This window comes from Tiliqua scincoides, chromosome 13 (genome assembly GCF_035046505.1).
Source record: "Tiliqua scincoides isolate rTilSci1 chromosome 13, rTilSci1.hap2, whole genome shotgun sequence".
NCBI classification, from domain to species: domain Eukaryota; kingdom Metazoa; phylum Chordata; class Lepidosauria; order Squamata; family Scincidae; genus Tiliqua; species Tiliqua scincoides.
In genome coordinates, this window is record NC_089833.1 from 14,499,889 (window position 1) to 14,517,461 (window position 17,573).

A 17,573-nucleotide genomic window follows, 5' to 3' on the forward strand; every position below is an offset into this window, starting at 1 on the left:
CCTGCGTTTCCACAGATCAGTGATTAGTCTGCCAGATACGTCTAATGTCCTACTTTTCCCCATGTCATCCTCGCTGCCAAGCTGCAAGGCTATGAAAAAAAAGAGAATCTGCTACAAGACATATCTAAGCAGGTCACTGATGCATCTACGATAGCCCGAGTGAAACACTAGCTTGGCTTTGTAACGGCGAGAAGCCCTCTCATTCCGCCACCCCCCACCCTTGCTCCCTAAATTGCACTCCCTGCTCAAGCAAAAAATGATTGACGGGTTCGCCTCCAGCCAGCATGATGGCACAAAAAAGAAAATCAAATACTGTAAAATAAAGTTTGTGGGGAATCCTTACGAGCGACGGATCCCTTATGTGCCGAACTGCCAGCTTGAGGTTATACAAAACCATTTGAACAGCTGGCCAGAGTCGATTGGGAATGAGGAGCTATCTCAGCTGGCTTGTTTTTATGTCTGCAGATGCTGAATCTCACCTTTTAATTGCAAGACACGATACACTTTTCTTTAAATATATGTGTACGTACATCAATTCCTATTCCAATTACCCCTCTTCAGCTGCCTGTACTAACTTTAGCAAAACCATGTTCAAGTTCTTGCCTCTATGTTGTCTTGGCCCACAGTGGCGTAGCTAGAGGGGGTGCAAAGTACTAAGTTTTGCAGGCGCCTGATCTTAATGCTTTGCACCCCTCTAGCTACGCCACTGTTGGTCCACAGCCTATGGCAATCACCTTCTAAAGGATCACCTGCATGTTATTACCAAAAGTGCAATTTTTTTTTTAAAAAGCAGAAAAAAACAGAGAAAGTCTGTTATTTTTATGTGCTAATAAATGATTTTATAGAAGAAAATATGTCAAGTGACAAGGCAGTCTTCCATGGGTTTGTGGCAAAAAAACAAACTCACCACTTAATTTAAGATTTTAACGTTGAGGAATTGTTCTCACTCCCGGCTACAAAGCCCTTGGCAATCTATATTCTTCAAAGGGCCGGATAGAAACCATGTGTGGCTATTGCAGACACAGGGCTCAATCTGCCAAGGACAGCTGTGTGACTTCAATTTATTTTCACCCCATGCAAGCCCCACTGAGGTGCGCTTAGCAGCAAGTGCCTGGTGGATTGTTCCTCTTTTAATCCACAGATGACCTAAGGCGACTGACACTGCAGACTGATGTCCATATAACAGTGGAGCGCATGCAAAATGACGCACAGTTTTTTGCACACGTTTCCAGCTCTGTTGAAAAATCCCTCCCTCCTTGGGGGCAAAATGTCAGTGCTCCTTGAGGAAATGCCCTCTTGTTCCTTGACAATGGCCTTCAGCAATGTCATCAGCACAGATCCAGAGTAGATCCAGAATGGACTGGTGGGGCAGTGCTGTGACAATCTTTTCATTCCATGGTTCTTGATTTTTTTGGGGGGGGGGATTGTCACCCATCTCGATAATCAAAAGAGGAGGAAGCAATAGCCAGCAACGGGTGGGGCAGGAAATGACTGCCAAAGCAGTAGCAGCACTCATGGGAAAAGGTGACATGGAATGTCCTTGGGAAAAAAAAAGATTAACATTTGCATTATCTAAGTATTTTGGGGAAGACTTTCTTCCCCTCTGACATTCTTAGGTTTGATGTGAAAATCAAAACTGTAGAATATTCAACTCAGGTTTGCCTGACAGCATTCCCTCTCCCAAGGGAACTCTGGGAATTGTAATTCTGTAGGGAAGGAGGGGGAAGAAGGGGACAGGAGTGCTCAGGCAGGAATGTTCAGCACCTTTTAAAACTACAATTCCCATAACCCTTTGGAAGACGCCATGGCAATTAAACTGGCATGAAACTGGCATAGATCTGTAGTGACAAGATACTCTGCTACCAAGCAGGCTGGAATCTCTATAATGAAATACATTCTTTCATGGTCTGAGTGTGGGGTGGGGGGGTAGGGGTCCTCTCCTTCCAAACCCAGCTCTTCCCAGAGAATTTATGCTTGGTGAGAGCCCGTGTCTTCCTTTGCAGCTGTCAAAAACTCCCCCATTTTGAGACCCACCGTAAGCTGGTTATACTTCAAACTTCTCGTCTGAGATCTAGTCTCTGCCCTGCAACTGCTCCTGTTCTGGAAAAGGCAGTGGGTTGTGGTACAGGAGCTAAACCCCTGGATGACAGAGTCCTGGTCAACGTTCCCCCAAAGCATCTAAAGTGCCCATTTGTGCATGCTCCTGATCTCTGATCTTGGAAGCTAAGCAGGGTCAGGCCTGGTTAGTACTTGAATGGGAGACTGCTTGGGAATACCAGGTGCTGTAGGCTTATACCATAGTCTTTCGAGACTGAATGTTGCCAACCATGAGTTTGATTTGGGTTCTCACACACCATGTTCTGCCAGCTGCTGAGGGTCCCCAGCCAGTAAAACTGGAACAGGGACAGTGGCAGGCTTGACACCAGAGAGTTCTCAAAGCCTCCAGGCCTGCTTTGATTCTGTGACCAGCGAGATCTCTTTCGCCAACGGGGTCTCCGCTTCACAGCTGATCCTCATCGATCCAGATAGTTTTGCGCTGCTCTTCCCCAACTTTTTCTTTGATGATCCTCAGGAGGTCCTCGATGCTGTTCCAGCTCTCAGCCTCCAGAGAGGTGTACAGGCAGGGCAAGCCCTCCAGCTCCTTTTCGTTCTGACGGCACACCCGCAAGAACTCATCCTCTGTCTCTAGCTTGGGAAGCAGCTTTCTGGGTCATTGTAGAAAGGCCAAAAGGGAGAGTTATTAACAGTGTGCATTTTGCATCCCCTTTGAACAAATTCCCAAAGCCTGTTCCTGCACTTTTGGCTAAGAAAAAGGACACTTGGCAATTGCAAGAGATGAACAGTTTCTTCCCTAGTCGCCTCAGATTAAATTGAAATGATCCGGCTTCTTTAAAGGGGGGGACGGACTCGCATCATTTTTCTAAGCCAAACCAATGCTGTGAGAGCACCAAAGTCTGCCCTTGCTTTCCTTCCTCTCTGACACCCCACCCCCCCCAGTGCACACAGCCTTGGGGCCTACGTCCTGAAGAAGCCCTTTGGAGAACTGCATCTCTCACAAGCCCATGGGCTGCAGTAGCCCTTTGAGAACTACACCTTCCAAGGTCCCCTGAACTCTCTGCCCCGCTGATGATATCAAGAGAGAAAACGGTGTGAAAAAGTAAGAGCAGGAGGCAACCAGGTTCTACACAAAGCAGTGCAGGCAGGGAAAGAAATCTGTCTTTCCCCCATCCCATTTGTTAAGTCATCGGTAGCTACTGCTCACTTGCATCAAGGCAACTGTACTTATCATCATGTCAATCTTTCCAAAGAGAAGGAAGGAGCAAATTACAGGATGGAACCATGCCAGAGAGAGAAGGCTGAATGATAGGAAGACAGAGCAGATTCTTGTTGATAAGGGCGCCTAGAGTGACGTTTGGCAAATGTGCCGGAATATCAGAACAGTCAACATACCTGAACTTCTTGATGTTTTTTTCGGAGACTCTAATAAAGAGAACAATAGGATATATCTTGGCTTTGATTAAATCCTTTGTGCAGCCGATCCCAGCTTCGAGCAGGCAGTGTTTGTTCTGTAAACACGAAGTCAAGAAAGGACGACGGTAAGTGTGTCTTGGGCTTTGTTAGCAGACAACTGCAAACAGGTGCTGGGGAAGCCTGCATCACTGGTGGCATGCTTGATCAAAGGACTTTGGATCAGAAGCTACAGTTTCCTTTCCCCCAAGGCATGCCACAGCCTTGGCATATATCCCACTGCCCTGACTTCCCAAAGTATCCAGTCTGTAATGTGGACTTGTCTATCTCTACCACCCTTGGTCACCTGCTCTTTCCAGTGACTCCAATCAACTTCCCTTGCTCATTACATAAGAACATCAGTAGAGCTCTGCCAGATCAGGCCAAAGGCCTCCCTAGTCCAGCTTCCTGCATCTCACAGTGGCCCAACAGATGCCTCAGAGAGCATAAAAGACCAACTGTATCCTGTTGCCACTCCTTGCATCTGGCATTCTGAGGTCAGCCTACTTCCAAAACCAGGAGGTTGCACATACCCATCACGGCTTGTGACCCATGATAGACTTTTCCTCCATAAATCTGTCCAATCCTATTTTAAAGACATCTAGGCCAGGTGCCGTCACCACATCCTGTGGCAAGGAGTTCCACAGATGAATCACATGCTGGGTAAAGACATATTTTCTTTTGTCGGTCTAATTCAAACTGATGCCTCGGCAAAAGCAGCGCTGCTGAAAGGGCGGCCCACATGATAATGGGACTATCTTGAAAATATGATCAAGATTTGCACATCTTCTCTTGTCATGTGCAGCTAATGAGTTTCTATGTGAGAACAAAGTGCCTATTTTGGCCATCATCTGCTTAATGATATCACTTCCTGCATAGTGATGGCACTTCTAGCCCTCAGCAGGCACTGTGAAGTCTATTTGGCCCTCTGTTTGAAATAAGTTTGACACCCCTGGATTAGGGAAGCAGCACTGAGCATGTGTGCTGGAGTGGCAACTTTGAAAGCCTCAGGAACATGAGCTGGTAGGAATCCCTGGGAATCACAGCTGTGGTCCCTGGCAATGCCAAGATGCACACATGGCCCTCCTTCCCTTTGACTTTAGGGGACATCCACTAAAATTGAGTGTTGGGAGAGTTAGAACAGACAAAAGAAAATATTTATTTACTCGGCGTGTGGTTGGTCTGTGGAACTCCTTGCCACAGGATGTGGTGACGGCATCTGGCCTGGACGCCTTTAAAAGGGGATTGGACAAGTTTCTGGAGGAAAAATCCATTACGGGGTACAAGCCATGATGTGTATGCGCAACCTCCTGATTTTAGAAATGGGTTATGTCAGAATGCCAGATGCAAGGGAGGGCACCAGGATGAGGTCTCTTGTTATCTGGTGTGCTCCCTGGGGCATTTGGTGGGCCGCTGTGAGATACAGGAAGCTGGACTAGATGGGCCTATGGCCTGATCCAGTGGGGCTGTTCTTATGTTCTTAAACTACAATTCCCAGGAGGCCTTGCAGGTCTCTTGTTATCTGGTGTGCTCCCTGGGGCATTTGGTGGGCCGCTGTGAGATACAGGAAGCTGGACTAGATGGGCCTATGGCCTGATCCAGTGGGGCTGTTCTTATGTTCTTATGACTGACTGTCAACAGCATTGCGCCCATCAATGATGCTAGACTAGGATTGCAGCTTAGGCCCAGAATCGTCCCACTTGCCGACCAACCACATTCCCTCCCTTATCGCCATGTGCGAGGAAACCCCTTTCTCTAGGTGAAAATTAAGTGATGGAAAGATGGGGAGGCTCCACCAGAATGAAGTTAGTCAAATGAGAGCACACAATTGAACAAACTTTGTTCAAAATGCATCATGTTCTGTAATTACTCCTCAAAGGGAGAAAAACAATCTTTGACTTGTCTTTCGCTTACTGCATAACAAGCGTTCTGTATTTGATGCCATCTGTTTGGGCTTGACATTATTATCTTTGTTCTGCACATCACTGTCTCTTTCTAGGGCTCAGGCGACCCGCTTTAAAAATTGTAATAAAAAAAAAAATTAATGGATGCATGAGAGCCTAGGGAATGCATTTTTAAAAGGAGAATTTAGAGACCAAAAAGATGCCTGAAATTATGAAGGTGGATTTTGAAACAAAGCAACGTGGAAGGAGAGAAAAAAAGGAGACTGATAGTGCAATCCTTAGCACTGCCTTTGGAACTCCCAGCACTTGGCGATGCGCGGAGCCCACAACAACCACACTTTCAACTGCAGTAGGCCCTCCTTATCTGAAGGTTTGTGTATCTACGGATGCTGAGCCCATGGCTGGAGCGCCTCAGAACATCTCTGAATGGAACTGGAAGTCACTGGTGTGAACTGGAAGTACCTTCTGGTCGTGTCTGGGAGGCTTCTGAGGAGGCTTTGCATAGACCTCCAGAGGGCCAGGTACGCCTCCCAGGTTATTGCAGCACCAGGCCATTCCCCCCAGCCCACGGATTTAATTATCCATGGAATTCAGTATCTGCAGGGGATCCTGGAACGGCTCCCCCATAGATACCAAGGCTCACTGTATTTACAAAAGGCAGACTGCTTAACAACCAAGACCAAAATCCAGCCACCTTGACAGCAACAGCCTCAATGTTTGCAGGAAAAATACATTCGTAGGTGTGCGGGTTCCTTTCTCGAGAATGTATGATGGTTTCCTGCTCGTGCCTCCTCAAGAACTCTTCCTTTGTTATGATATCTGGAAGCAGAAAATGAGCTTTGCAGTCATCCAGGGTTTGTAGCCAGGACACCTCCCCCCCCCAGCACTGTTTTGCAGAATGTTCACCAAACATTAAATGTTAATAGTTAACCAGAAAGCACTTAACCCGGATCAGTTTCAGGTGCACCCCTGCCAAATATGGAATTGCTATGGGTGTTCTATCCAATGCCCAGAAGTCTTTCCTTTTTCGGATCTGGTCCAAGTGTCGAGGCTTCCCTCAAAGAATCCTGGGAACTGTTAGCGTTGCCGTGAATTGGTAGCCTCACGTCAAAACTGCACTTCCCAGTTTCCCTTGAAGCTATAGGAGCTAACCCAAACTAGCTTAAATCTGTAGGGTACAGACATTTATAAGCTCCTCCAGCTTTGGGTTCTCTCTATACAGTGGGCCCTCCTTATCTGTGGGCAGATTTTGAACATCTGTAGATCTGAATATCTGTGGATGTTGAGCACACGGCCAAGGGTCTAGGCCATCCTTCCTGGCCGAGGGTCTAGGCCGAGGGTCAAGGCCATCCTTCCTGGATGCAACCGGAAGTGGCTTCTGCTTGTGTCCAGAAGAGTTCTGAGATGTGGGGAGGCCACGCACAGCCTCCGTGCACCTCAGAAGGCCTCCTGAATGTAACTGGAAGTTCCCCTGCAGATCCCACTGTATTCCTACATCTGAGATTTTACCACACTCAGAGATCCTTGAGTACCAAGACCCCAAAATATCATTGGGATGAGTAAGATACCACACATAAGAAGTGCAAAATAATTATGGGTCTCATTATTGTCCCCTAATTTACAGTCCTCCGGCTTTAACTGGCAGCGTGTTTGTCTTCAAGCTAGTTAAATCTGGTGAACCTGTTCGTGACCTATTTCAAGAAATAGCACATGAAGTGCCGAGATGGGAGAATAACTGACATCTAGGTAATTGCAAGCCCACGTTGTGGTGTCAGGCTCCTTTTCAAGGCTGCATTTCAACAGTGAAGCATAGCAAGTCTGCAACAGACATATAGCCATTGTGTATACAAATGAACGTAAGAGCAGGAAAACCGTCATACTTTTGGATCAGATCAAAGGGGTGTCTAGTCCAGTATTCTGTCTCCAACAGGGGCCAATTAGATCACACCCAAGGTTCACACCCAAGGAATAAAGATTACGGCTGACCCGTGTTGTCTGACCTCAGCAGCTAGTAATTAAAGGTGTACTGCTCAATGGAGCTTCTATGGCTTATAAGCACTGCTAGATCTACATGAATTTTCCAGTTTTTTTAAAGCCATCAGTTCTGATGTATCAGGATCAAAATAAATGCATTTTCTCAACAACAGGTCATTTTATTCCATTCCCTTGCCCTCCCACTGGGACGGCCTTGGCACCATTGTGGTCCTTTCTGCAGGGGTTGGCACTTCACCTACTAGTAACTCTCCCTGGAAGCATTACCTGGCTTGCATAAATTGAATTCCAGGGCTCCTCCGGAGTTGAGAAGCTTCTGAATTAGGACCTTGGAGAGCACTGCGGGTGAGAAGAGGACCGGGCGCCAGTGGTCGCAATGGATCGGTCTCACCGAGCTGTACGGGATCAGGCTGAAGCTCTTATTTATCTCGCTCACTGAGTCAAACTCTGAGGGAAAAGGGGAGGGTTGACCACCTAGGAATGCATTTAGTGCACACAATTCTATGTAAGGCTGGAGCAAGCTCAAAAGGGCCCATCTAGTCCAGCATTCTGTTCCCTCTCAGATGCCTCTGGGAAGGCCCAAAACAGGAGATGAAGTCAATGGTCCTTGTCCCCTGTCGCTTTCCAGCATTCCGAGACAGATGCTGCTGAACTTGGAAGTTCCACTCAGTCATCACTTCTAACAACCTATAGAACCTGTTCAGTAAACCTGTTCTCCAGGGGTAAACAGGTTCTCCAGGGGTAAAAGTTTACTGAACAGTAAACCTGTTCTCCAGGGGTTCCCAAAGTGTGTGTCATGACACCTTAGAGTATCATAGCAAACACACAGGGATGCCACAGGTGGCCCAACTTACATGTTCATGAGAACTCATGGGACTTGGGTACCACCATCTTGGCTCTCATAAAGGAGGAGGTCTGGTCTAGAGGGTAGAGCCTCTATTTGCCTGAAGATAACATCCACAAGGTCGCCAGTTCGAGGCCACCGGCACCATGCGACCTTGAAGCAGCTGGGAAGCTGAAGCTGAGCTATTCCATCTGCTCTGAGCGTGGGAGGATGGAGGCCAGAATGTGCAGCCAGATCGGAATGAAACATCTGAATTGTTGTGGCTCAAGAGCCTTCTTTCAATTGTAAAAATCCGTACGGGGATTTAAATTAGCCTGCCTATGTAAACCGCCTTGAATAAAGTCTTGAATAAAGACCAAGAAAGGCAGTATATAAATACCTGTATTATTATTATTTTAATAAAATCTTCCAAGCTGAGCTTGGAAGAAGAGGCTGCTGCGCATCGTGACCCAGGCACGTTCGGGAAACAATATTGTTCTCCCTGAATTTGTCAGATTCCCTTTTAAAGCCATCTAAGCTAAGTGACCATTCCAGCATCTTGTGGACATGAATTCCTCAGGCTAACTATATGATGTTGAAACTCCTTTTGTCCATCCAAAATCTCCCACCAACTTGTTTCTTCCATTGGCCCTAGAATGAATTTGACGGTGACATCCCCATCAAGTGACATCCCCATTTGTGTCCATCCCAAAGTGCTCAAGCTTCAGAGTGGGCAGGTATAAATACCGGCTGTTCTGCCACCCCCATACCTTCAAACCGATCCAGCAGGGCCTTGGTCACAGGCTGCCCCTCTGGCCTGCCACGGGCGTCCTTCGAAGTGACAATGCGGACTCGTTCGTTGCTGTTCATGCGCTTGTATTTGTTTTCAGACCTGCTGACAAACTGAGAGCAGACACAGGCACTATCAGGGCAAACTCCGAGCAGGGCTGGCACAACTGGGTTGGTTGCCTCAGGCACCATATTGACGGGGTATGCCCACTGCTGTTCTCCTGCACCTGCTGCTGTTCCCACTTTCCTGGCTTCAAAGAGGATGAATACAGCGGCAGAGAAAGTATAGAGGAAAGCAATGTGGTGGAGTGAATGCCTCCCCACTTCCTTTCCGCTCTGATCTCCATTTCCCTTGCAAAACCCAGGAGTAGGAGGAAGAGCAGTGGAGGCTGTAGCTATATGGAGCAGCAAAGGGGTGTGCAAGGGGAGCAGCATTTTATGTGGTGCCTCAGAGACAGGGAGGTCAGGGCCTGCTCTGGCTGGAGCCTCTACTCTTTGGTGAACTTGTTGGGCTAGACTTCTGCTCCCTTAAGAACAGAGAACCTAAGGTGATCCCCACTGGATCATGCCAGGACCCATCTAGTCCAGCTTCCTCTATCTCACAGGGGCCCACCAAATGCCTCAGGGAGCACACCAGACAAAGGAAGACCTGCAAGGCCTCCTGGGAATTGTAGTTTAAGAACATAAAAACAGCCCCACTGGATCAGGCCAGAGGCCCATCTAGTCCAGCTTCCTCTATCTCACAGCGGCCCACCAAATGCCCCAGGGAGCACACCAGATAACAAGAAGACCTGCAAGGCCTCCTGGGAATTGTAGTTTAAGAACATAAGAACAGCCCCACTGGATCAGGCCATAGGCCCATCTGGTCCAGCTTCCTGTATCTCACAGCAGCCCACCAAATGCCTCAGGGAGCACACCAGATAACAAGAGACCTCATCCTGGTGCCCTCCCTTGCATTGGCATTCTATATACCCTCAGACCTCCCAACAAAGACACCAGACTGCAGCTCGGGTTTAACTTGAGCCACTTGAACTCGGGCCTTCCTGTACATTCCTGTTTCTTCAGAACTTCCTGCCTGCCATGGGATTCCATTATTTGCTTCTTGTCTTTCTAATCATTGGTCAGTGTTTTGGGGGCTTGATCCGGAGCGTGCCGGATGCAGCTACTTCATTCTGACCGCATTGAGCCGAGAGCCAGCTCTCCCCCCAGACATGGAAGCCTGACCACTTGGGGCCTCACCTTGGATGGTTACTGATGAGAAGAAAGCAGTTCACTGAGCCTGACCCAGTGAGAATACAGGGCAGGTTAAAGCTGGGAGGCAGAAGGAATGATCGTCTGGTAAATCTTCCTTTTTGGGGGGCTTAGTACTTGGTCACCTGACAGGTTGAACGGCCCATAAACTGAGCCATAAACCGAACCATAAACCTGCAGAGAAATGCCAGACTCTGATTTGCTGACAAAAGACATACTAGCTCCAAGAGGAAAGTTCTTTACCTGTAAGATCTGCCCCAAAAGGAAACTGGCCCGGGAGAGTCGAGGGCTCGTTTTGGGATCGTTCGGTGGCGTGTGCTCTTCCGGTTGCAGTGTATTCTGGTAGAAATGGCACCCAGAAAGTCATTTGTTTCATTAAAAATCAAGCTTTTGGATTCACTTCTGTTCAAAGTTCTAGGCAGTTTCATTCAACCCAGAAGTGACCTGTGGGGTCCACTGGCAAGGAAGGGCAGGCCAAGAGGAAATCAGAATGAGACAATTCACGAAGCCAAGGTCCACCAAAACAATAAAATGGAGCCGCCACGTTCAAGGGCATTTTCAAAGCTGGGAATGAACCATGGGAGATGGCAATCACCTTGACACCCTGGTTGGCAACCTTCAGTCTCGAAAGACTATGGTATAAGCCTACAGCACCCGGTATTCCCAGGTGGTCTCCCATCCAAGTACTAACCAGGCCTGACCCTGCTTAGCTTCCAAGATCAGACAAGATCAGGCATGTGCAAGGTAACAGTTGCTTGACACCCTATCTCAGAGCTAAAGAAGCATGTAGCTGCCACTGTTGACTAGATAGCCCTGATCCAAAATGGAGTGGAGGGAGACAAGTCACTAAGCTCAGTGCATCACTGTATACTTCGCTGTGTACTCCCAGAGGACTGTCCGTTAGTCATTCAGATTTCAAATTTCAGGACCCTACACCACTCAGTTGTGCATCGCTCCCAACTGCGGTTTTGTGAGGCTGACTCTGGTTTTGTCCAGCTCTGGTTCTACTAACTCATGATGCAGATCCATAGAAACCTCGCTGGATTTAAAGGTCCAGGAGTCAGGGCACGACAATGGGATTGGGCAGAACGCTCCTGGAGAAAATGGAACACACTGGCTGAAAGGACAGCAACCTCTTGTGGCTATGGAGGCAGCGACTCACCCGTGGGGTTCGGAGCGTTCCAAGAGAACTGTCCACCTCATCCCTGCTGCCTTTGCTTATCATCAGTCTCTGCAGCTTCACCAAGAGGAGCTGTTGAGCTCTGCAAAAAAAGGAGCATTTGGAGTTTTCAGGGCATTGGTTGGCAACCTTCAGTCTTGAATGGTATAAGCCTACAGCACCTGGTATTCCCAGGCGGTCTCCCATCCAAGTACTAACCAGGCCTGACCCTGCTTAGCTTCCGAGATCAGATGAGATCGGGCATGTGCAGGGTAACAATTGCTGCATTAGCCATGGAGAAAAATCAAGGAAAGTCAGTAACATGGAGGACTGAAGTAAGGACAGCTTCGTTGAATATCCTTGTCTACTCTTTGTTTAGGATGGAGACATGTAACAGGTTCTGTTCTAGAGAGAGGTGAAGGCAGTCTGAGAGAGGGATTGTTCCTCATAGTCCACATGCCTGCTGGGGGAGGATGCCCTTCCATCTGCCTACTTGCCTCCACTGAAGTTCCCCTTATCCTACCACTTCCTAGACTGGAAAAAAGGAATGGAGTGGAAGCGTGAAGTGGAAGAAGAGAGTCATGGGCTAGAGCACCAAAGACACTCTAGCCCACCACTCTCTCTCCTCCACTCTTCTGCTCTGTCCCCTCTTCCTTATCCAGTCCAGAAAATGAGAGGCGCAGGGGCTGGAACATCACCAGGTAAGGGGGCTAGCATTTGGTGTGCCACTTCAAGGGCCAGGAAAGCTGGTTCTATCACTGGTCCATCTAGCCCAGGGGTGCCCAAAGTTTTTGGCAGGAGGGCCACATCATCTCTCTGACACTGTGTCAGGGGCCACGGAAAAAAAAAAGAATTAATTTACATTTAAAATTTGAATACATTTACATAAATATACATAAATGAATATATTAAAGATTACTTATATGAATGAATGAAGGTCTTGCAATAGCTCAAGGCCTATAAAAGGCCTTGCACAAAGCAAGGCCAGCCTTTCCTTTGCTACCGCTACTGCATCACAGACATGAAACAGCAAGCAGTGGAGGGAGCCCTCATCCCACAGCTCACGCAAGAGGTCAAACAGTCACCCTCACGCTGAGAGCAGTTGTGTCGGGCCAGTGCGGGCTCCAACAAATCTCCGGAGGGCCAGAGGCTTATTGGAGACTGGGGGCTCCCTGAGGGCCACATTGAGAGGCCTCAAGGGCCGCATGTGGCCCCAGGGCCGGGGTTTGGGCACCCCTGATCTAGCCCAATATGGTCTACATTGATGGGCAGAAGTCATCCAAGATCTCAGGCAGGTGTCTTTCCTGAACCTTATACCTGAAGTGCCAGAAACTGAACCCGGGACCTTGTGAATGGAGAACAGCGCACCACCACTAAGCTGTGGTCCCTGCTTCAAGCGGCTCTTTGGAAGAGCTGTGACCACTATTACGGAGGCTGCGTCATGTTCATCTCAATGTCCCACATGTTCAACTTCTGAGCTTTCGGGTGTCAGAAGCATGAAGGGAAGGTGTGCCCTGTGCTTACCGGCTCAAGTTGGGGAGAGTTCCCGTTTCCAGGTCCTTGTCGGTGAAGGGGTCGATCTGGGCACAGAGCCACTCACATTTCCCCTGGTGCATGGTGTCCAGGACGTGGACGATTTCATCACAGTTCACGGACAAGGAGCAGCAGTCCAGCTGGCTGGAGATGCTCAAGTTCAGGCGGATGTAGAAAGAATCCCCAGAGGCCACCAGCCCTTCTTTAATGTCGGACAGCAGCTTCCTATAACCTGCGGCAGGATCCAGGTGTGACAATCCATCAGAAAAATGGGGACTCAACAGTAGGTCAAGGCTGATGTCCTACATGGACAGCTATCCCACCCTGAGTCTTCGGCACCCCGAGACAGGTCTTGCTTGGTGTCTTTGCATCCAAGAGCAAGCAGCCAAAGGTCTGTTGTATGCGACATTTTATTTATTTAGCTTAAACGCCACTTTATCACCTGGAGGCCTCAAAGTGGCTAGCGGCAGTACTAAAACGGCAAATAAAGACGAAATGAAAACGACAATAAAAGGGCAGTACAATTAAACATCAGAGACAAGCTTAAAAGCCATAGCTTCAGAAAGATACACCCTCAACTCCCAGCACTCTCCAGAGCCTGACTTGCGGTGCAATCCTATGCATAGAGGTAAGTCCCATTGCGTTCAATGGGGCTTACTTCCTCGAACGTGTGTCTAGGATTGCAGCCTAAACAGACCTATCTTTCAAAGACACCTGAAGTTGGGGAGAAAGGCAGAGTCTGAGCGCCACCGTCAACAGACCTAGTGCTATGCAGTTGCCTAGCTAGGCTGGGGTCAGGGGGGATCCACAGGCCCCCCCTCTGCAGTAGAGTGGTGGTTTTCTGCCATCTCCGCTGGGGAGTGACAGCACCTATCTGGTGGCATATGGATGAGATATAGGCCCACCCTCATTCAGCTGCAAATGCAGCCATCTCTGGGGCCAGAGCCACACATGTGCAAAGGAGGGAGGATGTTTGCATAAACGGGGGCGGGGGGCTGTGATGTGACAATGTTAAGGGGGGGCATCATCATGTCACCAGGCCCTGGGTTCCCCCCCCTCCCAGCTATGCTGCTGGTGCTACGACCTCCACAAATGGACTCAAGTTAAAGCAAAATCATTGCCAATTAAATCCTCCATTCTTTTAAGCGCTTTATGGTGGGGAGAGAGGTTGGGTTTGGTGTAATGTGCAGCTCAGTCATTTCATAATTAACTCTAATTGGCACCTTACACAATCTGTATCCTGCTTTTTACTCCTGCCAAGTACGGCATTCATTCTGATGTTTGAAAACATTAAAAAAGGGGGGGGGGGAGGAGAGACAATTTCTCAGCGAGGAATTTAACTTTCTGCAATCCCCTTGATCCTGGTTGGTTTTACAGCAGTCGGAAATGCTGTTTGTGTGTGTGTGTGTGTTTTTGTGAGACAGATTAAAATGTTTCCCACAGTATATGCTAACACACCCTCCGCAAGTTCATTGGGCCACAGGTGCTTGCCATGCCTGTTTGGTGAGGCCGACTGTCCGTCCCCCCCCCCCCCCGGCAGATGTTGGCGTGACCTTCTGGCACCCGCTCAACCTGCAGCGGGAGGGGGGAGTCTCTGGGGGCTTGCCAGAGATGACATCAGCTCTGTTACCGGGATGACGGAGATCCTGCCATCCCAACATGGAGCAGAGAGATATCGTGGGTGGGAGAGTGCCGACGAGGAGGCAAAAGTACTGGTGTAACTGAAGCAACCTGTTGTTTGGTCCTTGGATGCAGGGCTGCAGGCTTTGGAGCCCTCTCCCTCACGATTCAGGTGGTGGTGGGTTTTCTATTTTTACATGGACACCTTGTACTCATGAAGCCCTGAGCAACCCAATCCCAATCGGTGCTCCAATCCAGAAGGACCAGTGCAGCCTGCGCTATATCCAGCAAGGGGACAGCAGCTGTTGAAGGAATCCTTGGGGAAAGGGGGCATTTCTCCCCTTTCCCTGGGTAAGACCCCAGCAGCCACTATGAGTGCTGCAGCCACTATGGGGCTACTTGGATCCATGCCAGCAAAATAGCCCCGTGTTGGCCTTGCAAGCCTGGAAAGGGTGATAGGATAGGGCAGAGGCTTCCTCTGCCATCCCCGCCCCTCTCCCCAGCCTGAACTGCCCCTCCCTTATGGGACATTTGCAACAGCACGTGCACCTGTTCCACTGGTGCTAGCTGGCATAGGATTAAGCCATAGGAAAAGCACACAGGTCATTTGGGGCAGCCCTCTATCCACATCAGCTCCTGCACAGTGGGATCTAAATGCACCCCACAGCAGTTCTCCCTTAGGCCCATCACTCTCCACACCCCCTTGGGAAAGCGAGAAGGTTGATTGCTGCTCCAGCTCCAGGGAACTGGCAAGGAGTAATGGAAAGACAAATTTGTTTGGCAGCCTTCAGGGAACGGGCCGTAGCTCAGAGCACCTGCTTTGCTGCCTCCATCCTCAGCATCTCCAGGTAGGCCTGGGAGAGGCCTCACCGAAAACCATGGAGAGCTGCTGAGCATCGCTGGAGACAAAACAGAGGTTGGATGAGCCAGTGATCTGAACCCGCTACAAGGCCACGGTTTCATTCAATGCTCCCATTCTCCCCTTGGTCTCTTCAACCGGCCCTGCACACACACACGCAGGCTCCTCTTCACATTCGGGGTGAGAAGCACGCGGCCCCTTACCTTCGTGGTTTGATTTGCAATGCAGCGTAATTGGTCCGCTGCACCTCTGAATCAGCCAGTGGACTTCTTCTTTCGTGCAGCTGTCCAAGGTGAGGATCTGATGTTCTCCTTTGATGCAGCCCTCCACCTGCAGGCACAAGAGTGGCATGATTCTCTCCTCCGAGTCAATTATTCCCCCTATTAAACGAGGGAGCTCACGTCTCTTTGGAACAAACAACCCGGCTTATCCTTTTACGACAGGGACGCATCTGTGACATTTGATCATAATTCTCTCTCTCTCCCTTCTCATCCACCCCCGGCCTCTAACTATAAAACAGCAGCACCGGAAGGATTGATCGCTGTGCTTGGAGTATTTGTGTCTACCCTGTAAATGCAACTGCTGGAGCAGGGAAGAAGGACTAGCCTTTGGGAAACGAGGTCTGTTCCATGCTCTTTCTAGTGCCACAGTTTGGAAACACAAAAATCACAAATGGCAACAAATCAACTAGCAAAGTCACACACAGTTGCAGTGGCCCTGTGTGATGGAGATCCCCTAATCCCATCTTCCTTCCATCTTCAGTTCTTTATCTGGCCACAGGCAAGACTGTGTCCGCTCAGCCCCATTCTCTCCCCTCCTGCTGACCCGATGATATTGGGCTACCTTGCAGGGGGGTGTTTCAAGGAGTATTAAAAAGAACGAAACACCTGGGACATGCTTGGAACATATGAAACACACTCTGTAAATATGAAAGATACTTAGGCTGTGATCTTGTACATACTGATGTGAGAGTAAGTCCCACTGAATCCAGTGGGCCTTACTTCTGAATAGACCAGCACAGACTTGCTCTGTTAAGAGTAGTAGCTGTGGAGTGTGGGCTGGATCTAGAATTGCATTAAGACCCAAATGGTGTAACTGGAAAGAGAGAAGCACCTGATAGGGGTTGACATTAACTGCAGTTTATGTTCTGCATGGGACTAATTTTTGTTTCGAATCAGTCGGAAAGTATTTAGAAATTGAGCAAGACTTGGATGCTTTCTGCAAGGGCCACAGCCTTTTCAGTGGTGGCACCAACTCTTTGCTGCTCCCTCCCTGGAGAGGCTTGATTGCCCCCCCGTTTTGTACATGTTTGGATGCCAGGTGAAAAACCTGGCTTTTGCAGAAAGTCTTGACTGCTCTACAAGCCCTCATTTTTCAGCCTGCACAGCCCTGAGGCTTTTATCAAATTCAGTCAATGTTGTTTTGTTTCACTTAAAAAAAGGAAGAATAACATTGTGTCTTATTGATTATTTTAATCGTATTGTTAGTTGACTTGGGTCCTTTGGAGAGAAGCAGGATATAAGATTTTAAAAACACACACACGCATATATAGATTGTCTTGTAACTTTTTTTTTTTTTGGAAGTTGCCCTGAAAGTGAAATGTAGCCTATAAACCTTTTAACGGAATGAATGAATACATAAAGAGAATTTTCGACTGCCAAGTCCTCACCAGAAGCAACTGATGCCCTTCCTGGAGACCGGCTTTCTCTGCCATGGAATCCAGTTTGACAGAATTGACAAAGCATCCCCGGGCGTTCCCCCCCAACAGTGTGATCTCCCCGCTCAAAGTGTCTCCGTTCAACACAATGCACTGGACGGCCCGGAGCGTGTTGTGGAGGCGTCCAACAGATGTTACGGAGGGACGGAACGGCCTGTGTGTCAAAGGAAGCAACAAGACAGCTCAGTAAGACATGCTCTTTGCCTTCTCTTGAGACATCTGGGATTTTCAAGCAGGAACTTGGTGATCGGGACAATAGGAAAAATGGGCAATAGTGTCCTGATTTTGTTTGCCATTAAATGGCTTGAATGACTAAGGGGAAAAAAAAAAATAACGATTGTATAGTTGCTTCCAGTCTAAAGCAGGCTTGGGAGTGTGAGAAAAAAGCCCAAAGATAAACAATAACAGCAACCCGGATT

The 17,573-nt window shown here is 48.6% G+C and overlaps 1 protein-coding gene and 1 pseudogene across 1 annotated transcript in view; both read right to left on the reverse strand.

The window, feature by feature from the left end:
* Positions 1 to 833: 833 nt before the first annotated feature.
* CARD11 (caspase recruitment domain family member 11) overlaps positions 834 to 17,573 on the reverse strand; it is a 54,137-nt gene continuing 37,397 nt past the window's right edge. Inside the window, exons 15-24 of the mRNA XM_066640536.1 lie at positions 17,107 to 17,308; positions 15,641 to 15,767; positions 12,950 to 13,190; positions 11,429 to 11,528; positions 10,510 to 10,605; positions 8,997 to 9,129; positions 7,671 to 7,850; positions 6,106 to 6,230; positions 3,451 to 3,566; positions 834 to 2,705 (exon numbers count right to left, since the gene is read on the reverse strand). Of these exons, the coding sequence (XP_066496633.1) occupies positions 2,501 to 2,705; positions 3,451 to 3,566; positions 6,106 to 6,230; positions 7,671 to 7,850; positions 8,997 to 9,129; positions 10,510 to 10,605; positions 11,429 to 11,528; positions 12,950 to 13,190; positions 15,641 to 15,767; positions 17,107 to 17,308 (1,525 nt within the window). The 3' untranslated portion in view covers positions 834 to 2,500. The remainder of the gene's footprint in view (positions 2,706 to 3,450; positions 3,567 to 6,105; positions 6,231 to 7,670; positions 7,851 to 8,996; positions 9,130 to 10,509; positions 10,606 to 11,428; positions 11,529 to 12,949; positions 13,191 to 15,640; positions 15,768 to 17,106; positions 17,309 to 17,573) is intronic.
* LOC136633712 (5S ribosomal RNA) lies at positions 11,596 to 11,715 on the reverse strand (annotated as a pseudogene).